The 12,672-nt window shown below is 32.3% G+C and overlaps 1 protein-coding gene across 1 annotated transcript; it reads right to left on the reverse strand.

The window, feature by feature from the left end:
• Positions 1-4,451: 4,451 nt before the first annotated feature.
• Positions 4,452-12,292, reverse strand: LOC124361549. The gene is made up of 2 exons (XM_046815610.1): positions 12,105-12,292; positions 4,452-5,646 (listed from the first exon to the last, which is right to left on the reverse strand). Exon 2 carries the CDS (start codon positions 5,490-5,492, stop codon positions 4,452-4,454), a length of 1,041 nt encoding a protein of 346 aa, XP_046671566.1. The 5' UTR covers positions 5,493-5,646; positions 12,105-12,292.
• Between the last annotated feature and the right edge of the window lie 380 nt (positions 12,293-12,672).

A 12,672-nucleotide genomic window follows, 5' to 3' on the forward strand; every position in this document is an offset into this window, starting at 1 on the left:
TCTTAAACGCAGAAAAATAAATTGGCAGCATTTTTCAATCACTAATAGTGAGTTTGTACAGTTTTATGTGTGGATACAACTAATTGGTGCGATATTTGTAGAACTGCACAGAGGGATAAGGATAAGGAGATAAGAAAGATAACGTAGCTGATAAAAAGTTCAGTTGGTCACGTAGTCAATTCTCTTGGCTTTGAACACATATTGTGGAACCGATGGTATCTTATGAGGTCGATACAAAGATATATAAATAAATGTTTTAGATCTTGTGACAGAAGGAATGGAATAAAAGGAACTCTGTGACATTGAATAAATAAATACTACTATATAAAACATAATATAGCAACTTGATCATGTTCACATGAAAATAAACGTCCAAAATTGTAAAATAAAATATGTGAATGTAGTCTTTTAAGAGCTTTTAATATAATACGGAAGACATTTAACATATTTTTGACGTGTTACAAGAAAAGGGAATAAAAATATAAAACAATAACATAAACACGAAGCACACTCTCGCCGACGCACAAGACAACAATAGAGTGTAGTTTTTGTGATGGCTGATTTAGTTTCACTATGGTTTGTACCATTTAGCTTTGTATAGTACTGGTTAATGAGCGGTCAATAGAGATAGATAATAGGTTTATTTCTGAAGCCATTACAAGCCTGTGTCAACGGTAAGAGTATAACAATGGTGACCCTGGAAACAGTCTTGTTGCTTTAGCGATATGACATTTGAGATTTTAAACTCTCTTGAAAACACCACGGTAGTACAAGTGCGGTAACCATGGGCTATGCAATACATATCAATGTAGTTTATAAAGCATACACTATTTTACATTTCTTCATTATGTGTTGTACAAAATGTATACATTAATAACTGGCTAGTGGAGTTTTGATTTCTTAGAAATTAATATGAAGAGGGAAGACACCTTTTAATGAGGTGAGAATAAAGTTTAACTAGGTCCTATGATGTTATTGGCTAGAGTAAACAAATAAGATCATTATTTCAATTATCTATTAGGATTGTCAGCGAGTCCTATGAATTTTTTGTCTGTTGTAAGTTTATAATCTCAGACCATGGAGCAATAGCATTTTAAACAAATCCATAAATCCTAATTTGGAGCAGTTCACCTAACCGTTCAACAGGTAATAAACAATGAATGAGCACCTCTCGCATTTTAAACATTTGTAAACTCCTTTTTACACATTACCAATTAGAAAATGGCCCTCAATATTACACTCTTCTGCAACATCTACTAATCCGAAGTCAATTTTATGCTACTTCACATCCAACTGAAATGTAATATTAACTTCTCTAAAACATACTTAAAGCCACCAAACGAAACAAAGTGAAACTCTTCTCACCACACTCATTACTCCATGATAAAGTTTTATGCTTTCGTCTTCTCAATAGTGAAACTCTTCTCATCACGCGCATCAACCCTATATAACGTGTGAAGTTTTCTCTGCTCAAAAGTGAAACTGTCTTCATCATACTCATTTTGGGAAATAAAGAATAAAGCCTACCTCTTTATAATCACTAACCTCAATAAAGAGTGGACTTTTCCTCTTCTCAATAGGGAAACTCTCCTCACCATTACCCCTATATGATGTGTGAAGTTTCCTCTTCTCAATATCAAAACTCTCTTTACCACACTCCTTACTCCTAGACAAAGTGTGAAGGTTCCTACTCTCCTCACAATTACCCCTATATGATGAGTGAAGTTTTCTCTTCTCAATATCAAAACTCTCTTTACCACATTCCTTATTTCTAGATAAAGTGTGAAGTTTCCATTTCTCAATTGCCAAACTCTCATCACCACACTCCTAAATCATAGATAAAGTGTGAAGCTTCTTCTTCTCAATAGCGAAACTCTCCTCACCATTACCCCTATATGATGTGTGAAGTTTCCTCTTCTCAATATAAACACTCTTTTACCACATTCCTTATTTTTAGATAAAGTGTGAAGCTTCTACTTTTCAATAGCCAAACTCTCATCACCACACTCCTAAATCCTAGATAAAGTGTGAAATTTCCTCTTCTTAATATCAAAACTCTCTTTACCACATACCTTATTCCTAGATAAAGTGTTAAGCTTCCACTTTCCATTAGCTAAACTCTCCTCACCACACTCCTTACTCCTAAATAAAGTGTGAAGGTTTCCAGTGTTCAGTAGTGAAACCCTCCTTACTACACTGATTACCCCTTGATAAATTACGAAGCTTTCCTCTTCTCAATAGAAAAACTATCCTCTACTCATTCATTATCCCTAGATAAATTGTGAAGCTTTCCACTTTTCAATAGTAACACTCTCCTCACCACACTCATTACCTCTAGATAAATTGTAAAGCTTTCCTTTTCTCAAAAGTGAAACTCTCATCATCACACACATTATTCCTTGATAAATTGTGAAGCCTATCTCTTCTCAATAGTGAAACTCTACTGACCACACTGAATACTTCTAGATAAGGTGTGATACTCCTCTTCTAAAAGTTAAACCCCTCTCACCACACTCACCTTCCCCCATAATAAAGAACGAATTTATCTTCATCTACTCACTGACATTAGATAAAACGTTTGCGCTCTCCTCAATGCTCTTATTACCTAAAATAAAGATTAAAGCCCTCCTCTTCATATTTACTATTCTCTTATAAAGATTGTTTTCTCCTCAACATTTCACTACCAACAGATAATGAGTGGAATTGTGCCAAACATACTCATTGCTCTCAGAGAAAGTTTGAAACTCTTCTCTTCAGACTCATCAGCTCTTGATAAAGAGTAAAGCTTGCCTCAAAAATATCCCAGGTAAACTTCGAGGTTTTCCTCGTTAAAATTACCAGCTCCCAAAAAGTAATGAAACTCTCTTTAGTACACTTAATACCCAAGGTAAAAAATGAATCTATGAGGACACAACCCCCAGATAAAGCAAAGCTATCCTTTTCACGCCTCTCTACAGACGTACGAATAAAGACATTAATTAAATTACAATAATTAAATAAACTGCTCTCATATGTAGAGTTTATGGTTAAATTGGAAACTATCTTGCAGACGATTCGTCTATATTTTTTAGCATAAAAAGTAGAAAAATGTATTTAAGAATTTGATTGTGTAATTTTAATCGTTAAAAGTAGTGCAACCCTACATCTCTATAAAATAAGCAATCGTTAAATTCTAAGAAATTTTAATTGAATTTTCGATTACGAAACAACTGTAATATGATTTTTATGTCCAATATATTTGGAATTAAAGTATGCCAACAACTGATGTGAGAATACTAAGAAAGGATTCAATATTATAGACACTGGGAAATTTGTAGATCGACTTTTCTTCTAGTTAATGTTAAAAATAACTAAAGAATTGTCCTGCTACAATAAAAAGTAACCAGAATTGGTTGCTTTGAAATTAGTGAATTAATATATCCCTACAACTTCCAACTTTTAAATAAACGAAGCTAAAAAAGGAAGTAAAAAAAGACTAAATGATTTTGAGAAACAATGGTATTCTGAGTTATTTAGCCATCTTTGTCAAGGTATATTTATAGGATACTACCTATTCTTAAAACTAAGTTATACCGGGTGTCTTTAAAGTAATCCCTCCCCTATTAAGTTTTATATGAATAGAGATGGAGTGATTTACTTTAGAGGTTGTTTATATGACCGACTGAGGAGTTTTGTGAAAATTTTTGAATCCCTCCCCCCAAAATAGCCCAAGTTAAAGTTTTCAAATAAGAACCCCTATCAAGTGATATCTTTTTTATGATTATTATAAAAAGAAGAAGAATGGCCAAACTTGAGATCTATAATGTTAATCTACCCTACAATGTTTATAAAACCCATACAGTTAGTTAAATTTAAAGTTATTGTAAGGCGGATAAAACATTCACTCACTAGTTATTTAGAGAACTAAGGACACGAAATCATAAAACAAGTTATTACAAGAATCGACAAATATCACCACGGTAACACAGCATTTATTAGGTTTGGTATGTCCGGCCGAAGCCCGTTAGGAACTCTTGGGAATACCAATAGCTGTGTGCCGTGAGATCTCTTATTGTTTACCAGTTAGCATGAGAGATACATTCAGTCAAGTTATTGTGTCAAAGTGGTCTTAATCACAAAGATTTAATAGGGTGGAGGGGGACTTTTAAGATACTACTTTATATACGTTACTAACCGATATACTGCTTTTAGGCAAAGAAATGTGTAATAATATATTATTGTCACATTCTGTTATAGCTATGTATTTGATGAGATATTCCTGAATATATGTCACGCTATCAGATAGTATTTTGTATAAAGGAAATCCAATGTATCTATACTCTTATCAGAATAGATAAGATATAGATAAGATTAGATAGATATCACGTTGTTTTATTTGTTTTATTTGTGTCTTGGATATAATCTTACAGGTATTCATGCAAAATTCACTCCAATAAATTGATTAAGCTATTTTACCTGAGAAACATGAAGATGACAAGGCAGTTTCCAGTGACGCCGACTGTCATGACGAGTGTGTACAGACCCGCCAGGATGTAGTGAGAGCTGTGGCGAGGTGGAGAGAACTGGAGCCAGTGCTTATCGATCAGGTGAAGATAGTCTTCCGTGAACAACCCCAGAGACTTCCACTCCTCTACCGGATACCGGGACCGAAACACTTCAATCAAGTCCGATCGATTCGATTGGTCACCATCGACCACGGCCGATCCTTGTGAGGAAGATCTGGTCTGAATTTCCTTGTCCAACTTCATGTCACTTATCACAGACACTATTTCATCAAAGGCAACACTATTTGAATTGAGCTCCTCAGTCGTGAGAATCACTGATATATTTTCTGTTTCCAGAATCTCTTGTTCGAAATGGTCTTGGATGACGTGATCGTGACCGCTCAACGCTTCTGGGGCGGGCAAGGTTATATCTGACAATACCGGTTGGATAATACCCACTGAGTCTAAATCCTCTGTGGAATCGTCACTGAATGAAAGTTTCTTCCGTAAAACGTACCCAGATTCATTTGTTTTCCTTTTGGATGAGAAATCATTATCGTTTTCAGAAATTTTAATACTTCTACGAGCTTCCCTAACTCTTCTCTCGCGTGAAAAGACACAAATAGTACTACGCAAAGTACAAGCCATAGATGTGCAGACACAGCTACTGTCCTTACTTGTGCAGACGGTTCTTACGATTCTATTTAAATAGTTTGCACAACGTTTACCTCTATATTCATTATGCTTTGAGTTGAATTCTTTGACAATATCTGTAACATTGTTACAAGCAAACGAACACAGGGAATTCTGACTTTGCTGTAGTTGTGTGTCACCTCTCATCTTGTCAAAACGTCTCTTCCTGTCAAAGTCACTTACATAGCAAATGTTTCCTCCGCTTCTTAAACACCTGCGGACCTCCACGGTCGCATATTCTCCGCCAGACTTCATTTTCTCTGTTCTCGTGGTTTCTATCAGCCATGCGATCAGGAACACCTTTATCAAGTTCATAGTTCACTCCCTTGCCGAAGGAGAGCAGCCATGAGAATACGTCACCATCTTAGTCTCTTGAGTAAGTTTCACTTCTTCGTATGTTGACCACATGTACTTAGATAAGTGTGACCACTCGTATAGGTACACGATGTGTTACTACTTGCATGTCGACCTAAAAAATATTTTTAAATAAATGAAAAGTTTCAGTTAAATGGAGTGAACCTATAGAAATTGTTCAATTTATTTAATTATATATGTACCTACTAATTGGTTTCTTTACTATTTTTAAATATTTATTATATAATTTCATTTATAAATACTTATATTATTATTGTTTATTATTTCATTGTTTATTTTATTTTTAACAGATTGTTTGAGACATTAAAAATAACTGCCTTGCAAATTCCATTTTAATTTAAATATGTAAAAAAGTTTATCCCAGCAATTTTACTATATTTCTAATAAAACAAAAACCAAGTAGGCTACAGACATTATGAAATATTATTGTTTAATAGTCTATTAAAGTGGCATTAATAGAGAATAGATTTAAATAGTTGATCAATAATATTTAAATATTTAATTTTAACAAAATCTGGCAGAGAATTCATATCAAAATAAGTGAAATGCCCTAGAGTTCAAGAGTAAAGGTTAAGGAATCTCAGAAATTCTGATGTTCAATATTGTCTGTATGAAACATTCTTATAGTTGAAGCTGTTTTAAATCGTTGAACATATTTAAAGAGAATGTTTATAACATTACAAAGAAGAAAAGGGTAAATTGAAAAACAACAATTTTAAAAATATTTAGAGTAAGATTAGATATATTAATTGAGAAAAATTAATGATTACATAAATAACGTCCCTTTGCAAAGAAAAAAATCATTATAGCATTTTTTTACCAAAACTCGCGTAGGCTGTTACTAATGGTTAATAGTAAACGAAAATACTGTAGTATCAAATGCGACAGCGTCCAAATTTTAAACAAATTTTTATTTGATTCCTATTGAAAATATATTGCTAATTAACAATTAACTGTTTGTATGCGGCTTAATTGGGTAATTAATTACTATAAATCTTCTTTACCCGCATTTAAGTTTTCGAAGTCAATAAAACTGTGATTTTAATGTAACTTGTTTAAAACTAGTAATTAACTGCAAAACAGTCCATGCATTAATGAAACGACTATCAATCTATGCTTAGTTTAATTGGTTTTTATTTTTCTAGTTAGTGGTCTTTAATATCTGACAACTTTATTTGGTCTCTATTTAGATTTTTCATTGTACTATGAAAGTTTAGCGGCTTTAATTTTGACCCTTTGTTTCCATGTCAATGCAACTGCTTTCCAATTCTGGAAACCCATAAAGCTCAATGCCATATTTTTTTAATGTGAATAATATTTTAAAATTCAATCAATAAATTTGAAAAAATTATTCCTCTACACTTTTTATACACTCTTAAATTACCACATTGCGTTCAACAGCTACCAAGATCAATCTAAAAAAAGTTTTAAACTGTCAAAGTGTGCTTCATTCCAATATACTGTACATAACACTTAATTTTAGATCAGTTTAATTTGGTATAATTATGATTCAACATTTGTTACTAGAATACATAAAGAATCGGTATTATTTGATATAGGGCAAATAATAAGGTTTTTAAGCTCATACCTACATATGAGCTTAGGGTTTAGTTAAGCTGACTACCTATTTTCCTACCATAACTAAATCTCCAAAAACATTTATATAGATGAACAAATAAATGCTAATAAGTTTTTGACCTTTGAAATCTCAACAAATAACATATTTAGTTTACTCAATCATAGAATATTCAAAGATATTTCCTGACAGTAGGAAAATTATTTCAATATTATGACCATGATCTACACAAAACGATCTAACAACAATATGCATCGCTTGCTATATTCGCTCGTAGCATACCAAAGAATATCATTTTTGGATTGGACCATATCCAAGAATATGATTAATGTGGTAATTCACTGGTGCTTGTCATAAATTCAGTGGGTTTGATGTTTCCCAGGTCCAGTCGTGATCGATGCTTCCGGAACGAACTGTAATTTCACACACCGTCAGCTGAGGCACTAAATAAATAATAATGTTGGATGGCCGAGTCCCACCTTACAAACTAAGATACTACTTGTTGAGTTTGGCTCCCAGTGTTGACTACTTAAGGGATCCACGATTACGAGTGTAAGTAACGAAGAATATCAGTTGTATTATGAATTTGAAAATATAAGAAGGGGAAAAGAATAAAGTATAATAAAAGTACTTATGTATTTTCATAACATTTTCATTTCATACGTACGCAACCAAATTCTGTTTATTTTTAAAAACTAATAATAAAATTCAAAACCGGCTTATTAAAACACTGATAACCAGAAATAAATATTTGAATGGACCGATAAATTAACTTTTTTTTTAAAGCTACAATGCTATTCGTCTGGGAGTCGAGACGTACTTTACAATTTATAAGTACCAAACTTTGGTTTTCCTTGGATCGGTACAGAAATGTTTCCTAGAACGAAATAATCCGTCAGCCGGCGGAGGAAAATTCAGAGAATAAATATTGGAAGCTGGGTTTGATGATGGGTTACTACGGGATCTTAACTTGGTTTGAGCTTGACAAATAAACATGGCCATCTGGCTCCTTTTTGGGTCGAGTGAAAAATATAAATTGGTAGGGTGGACGTTTTAATCCTGCATCTGCAGGAAACGCATTTGGACTTATGCCAAACGTGCTTTGATGTTATTGGTTTACATTTGTATATTTTTATTTCTTATTACATAACAATCAAGTCCTATTTTCACCCCTGTAACAAATGCATTACTCTTATTATTTAATTTAATTTCAAGGTTTTGAGTGTAGTGACAGAGGCTTTCATTGGCTTTCATAATATTGTTATATTAATCTTTTAAAATGAAATGACCAAGGCGTGTTTCGTCACACAAGAAGTTCAACTTCTATTTCTCTAATTTGAAAATGTTTTTGAAAAACATTTTTCGGATTAAGGAACAAACAAATACTTGAATAACTTCTTAAGAAAAGTACACTAAGTTTTTTTTTATTCGACATGTACTCTTTTTTCTTTAGTATATAGCCTACTTATTGAATGTAATTATATAAGTATGTGTTTCGAAAGAAAACAAAACATATGTAAAAGATCAAAACTAAGAAACCTTTAGAAGTTCAATGAAAATAAAATTACTGTGAGGCAGGTTCGAACTGAGATGCTATGGATAAAAGTGAGATTTTGAGGAAATAAAGAATAGAGTGGTAAATACTTCATTTGGAATGTTATTAATTACTAGGCACATAAGTTTTAAGAATTATTTAGTTTTTTGTAAATTTAAAATACGAAATTAAGGTCCCTAATTTATTAATTTATACTAATAATTAATTTGACTGTTAATATTTTATTATTTTGCGTAAAGACTTATGTAATTATTTATTTAGTTTTACAATTTATAGATTTATTTTACTTTAATAGTTTCCTATTTCTGCAGTTAAGTATATAAGAAAAGGTATGAGATCCAGCCTTCACCTGTATACATTAAGGGTTTTTCATTTCATTTCCTTTGCATGTGCTGAGTCGAATTTCCGACTGTTGCGTTAAGTTATGGTCCAACAATCTTTTACACTAAGTGCTAGATGAATAAGTTTTGTAAATTTAATTTACTAGAACTGATACAGTATTGACGATGAGTAAACCTTTAAACGAGTTTAAATTATTGCCATTGGTAGAATGCGGCACATTAGATGCACAAAATATACGGGAATCACCGTTCAGATGAATTATTTATTTGCACTGAGTTCAAGGGGATGTTCCGTAGTAAGAAATACTAAACGAATAAACAGCAGTACATATAATGAAGGTATAAAATATAACGTATGTGCAGCTTATTTGACATAATATCAAAAGCACATTTAATAAATTTAATTAATTTCAATAATAGATATGATCTTTCCAAGCATATAGTGCTAATATTGTATCACCAGGTTTGTATTATATTATATTTCAATACAAATCATTAAATATCGAAACTCATTTATTATTAAATACCTAAATGAACCAATGAATACTGTTTACGTTATAGTTCAAAAATCACACCAAGTTTAAAATCTTTTTATACACGAGGCAATGTCCAATTAAAAAAAAAAACAGCACGGTGTTGTTTGCTTTAAAATACAACTAGACGCCATTTTGTGGGTGATTGAAAGTAGTTTTTCTAATCGAGCTCCATTTTAGATTGAATGATCAATGTGTACATCAACGGTGATAATATACTCCTGTCACCCCTTATTCTCCCATTTGGCACACATTTCATGTATGCAACATTTCAGTACCCTCTGTTTAACCTCAATTATTATAAATTATTTTCATAATTATAAGTGAATTACTTTAAACTCACTAATAACTTTGACAATATTTTATCAAGACGCACCTTAAAAACACATAAACAGGAATTGCGTTATACACGAATCTGACGCAGTTGTGTCAGCTGTTACATTTGTCTTAAACTACGGTAAATTCAATAATAACATATTATGTTATTGATACAGTTCATTAATAAGGTACATTTCCCAATCCCATAAATAAGCTATCATTCCGGATATTTATCGCTTGGGAGTCGAATATCTTTGAGAAAATCCATAAAAACGCCGTAACGTAGGCAGTAAAATGCTGCAAAGCAACTCAGATCTTTCTGTTACGGTCGTAAACTCCGATTGGTAACGGGAAGATTAGAATTTAAAATGCTCAATTTAATAAATGATACTCATTTGTATTGTCACACATCATGATTATTGTGAAAATGATTATTTGGCCAGGGGAATGTTATGATTTTATCAAGTGTCTCTTAGATTTTACAATAATTTTAAATTACTCATGGCATTTTTGTGGTCATCCTAATTTATTTCTTCTCGAAGGCCTGCCTTTGTCCTGTCAGTACATATAGAATTGCACAAAGTGTTTCCGTTTCAAATTCCCATTGACTCGCACTCGAAATTGTACTACTTGTGTTTATAGTGAACAGTACAGTTTACAAATAAACAGTGAAGTGTGTGGAATGTTTGGCCTTTCCATTCAAGTCAGGTTATCTTCCAAACCAGATGTAAACTATCTCGGAATAAACTCGAGGAATCTCTAAAGTTTCCTGAGCTGTCCAACCTTTGTGGCTACAGATATACTCCAATGACATACAGTTGTAGAGAGAGTGGTTTAAAATAAATTTTGTTTTTCTCTTAATCCTATTTTGACGTCCTTTTAATGAATTTTAAAATATTGCAGTAGCCTTCGTGTAATAAATGGAAATTGAATGGCCTAAGCAATTCTCTAGAGGCCGTGTGGGCCAACACATGCCACAATCATTGAATGTTTTGATAGGAAAATAATAATCGTTTCGACACAGAAAGGCTAAAAGTATATTTAGCCCAATAACTGTCGAGTTGAAAAATCACATTGAACATTCGTGTATCTTGTTGCTATAACGTAGGCTATCTTAAATTACTCGTATGGGGTATTTCAATTTAAGTTATTTAAATTTCTTTTGAAACTTTACGTATATCTGATTAGTTCTAAGTACAAGCCTTTTTGGAAATGTGGAGATTAAAAAACTTTCGCTGAATATGGGAATATATATTAAATAAGAATGAATATAAAAGCTATCAATTATTTAATTTAAATCGTGGAATAATCGAGGTATAGTTAATAAAAGTAATCGCCTTGCTGAAACTAAATAACTATGCCTTACAAACCCTTGGCTCATAAATACAACCAAATCTGGTTTCACTGTAATAATTTATTCTGTGATACAATTGATCATGGCAACATTAATTACATTACATGGCAACATTAATTACATTACATGGTAACATTAATTAGTTGGTTTCATAAAATCTGATAATATTGTGCAAGGAGAGCACTAAGCAATATAGTTTTTAATTACGCTACATAAAATTTGTATCTATATAATCACCTGAGTTCTCTGCCAGACCCAGACTAGTGTTGGGGGGGAGGAAATTACTACCCAATTTCCTAAAGAGCGTCACTCGCCCAGGGTGAAATTGGAAATTAATAGAACGCTCTTAATGTCGATTAAAAGCTGAAACCAATGACGATGTTAAACTGTAACATACATTTAGTTTAGGGGCACTCCTTTATAGATAAAATAATAAAAGAGATTTTAAACGTTACATACAATTCGAAGAGGTTTTTAAAATTTATATTGCGTAAGATGCCAAATATGTATGTAATTCTTTCAATAGATTTAAAATGTGTACGGCATATTATATGTTTAACAATGTGTTATATAATAAGAGAATTCAAATATTGACTAATTTTGAAACATTTGTTAATTTTGTAACTTTTATATCATTTGTTAATTTTTTTAATTTTGTACCATTTGTAATTTTTTTAAATTTTGTACCATTTGTTAATTTTGTATAATTTATTAATGTTGTATAATTTGTTAGTTTTATAACATTTGTTAATTTTGTACCATATTTTAAATTTTGTAACATTTGTGACTTTGTAACATTTGTTAATTTTGTAATGTTATGCTGAATTTTGTATTAAGTAGACGATTTTTAAATCGTTACATCAAGCAGTACATACTTGTATGATTTTACTTAATTGTCACGAAGTGCTATTAGGTTGTTAAATATAATTTCTCAGCTGTGGTAGATATGCGGGGCTGTTACACTGGAATCACTGTAGCATGTACACAGTGCACTGGACACGCAAGTGTAAACTGTACCGGAACCCACTGTAACACACTGTAACAAGTAGACAGCGGCGCGGGCAGCGACATACTGACACTGTTCACGAAGCGCTCTCCCGTTGCGTTAACTCCCCATGGCGATGAGTGGGGGGAGGGGAGGAGCTCTCAATGAAATACGTCTCATAAAGGGAATACAGAGGGTCAGTTACATGTTTCCCGGATAGAAATATACGGTAACTTATGTGTCGTTCATCTCCGTAACATTAATTAACATATTACTGTTTACTTGTCTAAAAACTATTTGAGGTTTAAATTTGTAAATAATGTTTCCCTCTAATAATTTTTGGGTCCAATTTTAAATTTCCTATGTATACTATTTTTAATGTACGAGTCCGATACAATTAATTAAATTGTTAAATCCTCTATCAATAAAGTTTTATGCCACATTATTAATTTCAAGAA

Source organism: Homalodisca vitripennis, chromosome 4, assembly GCF_021130785.1.
Source record: "Homalodisca vitripennis isolate AUS2020 chromosome 4, UT_GWSS_2.1, whole genome shotgun sequence".
Classification (NCBI taxonomy): Eukaryota; Metazoa; Arthropoda; class Insecta; order Hemiptera; family Cicadellidae; genus Homalodisca; species Homalodisca vitripennis.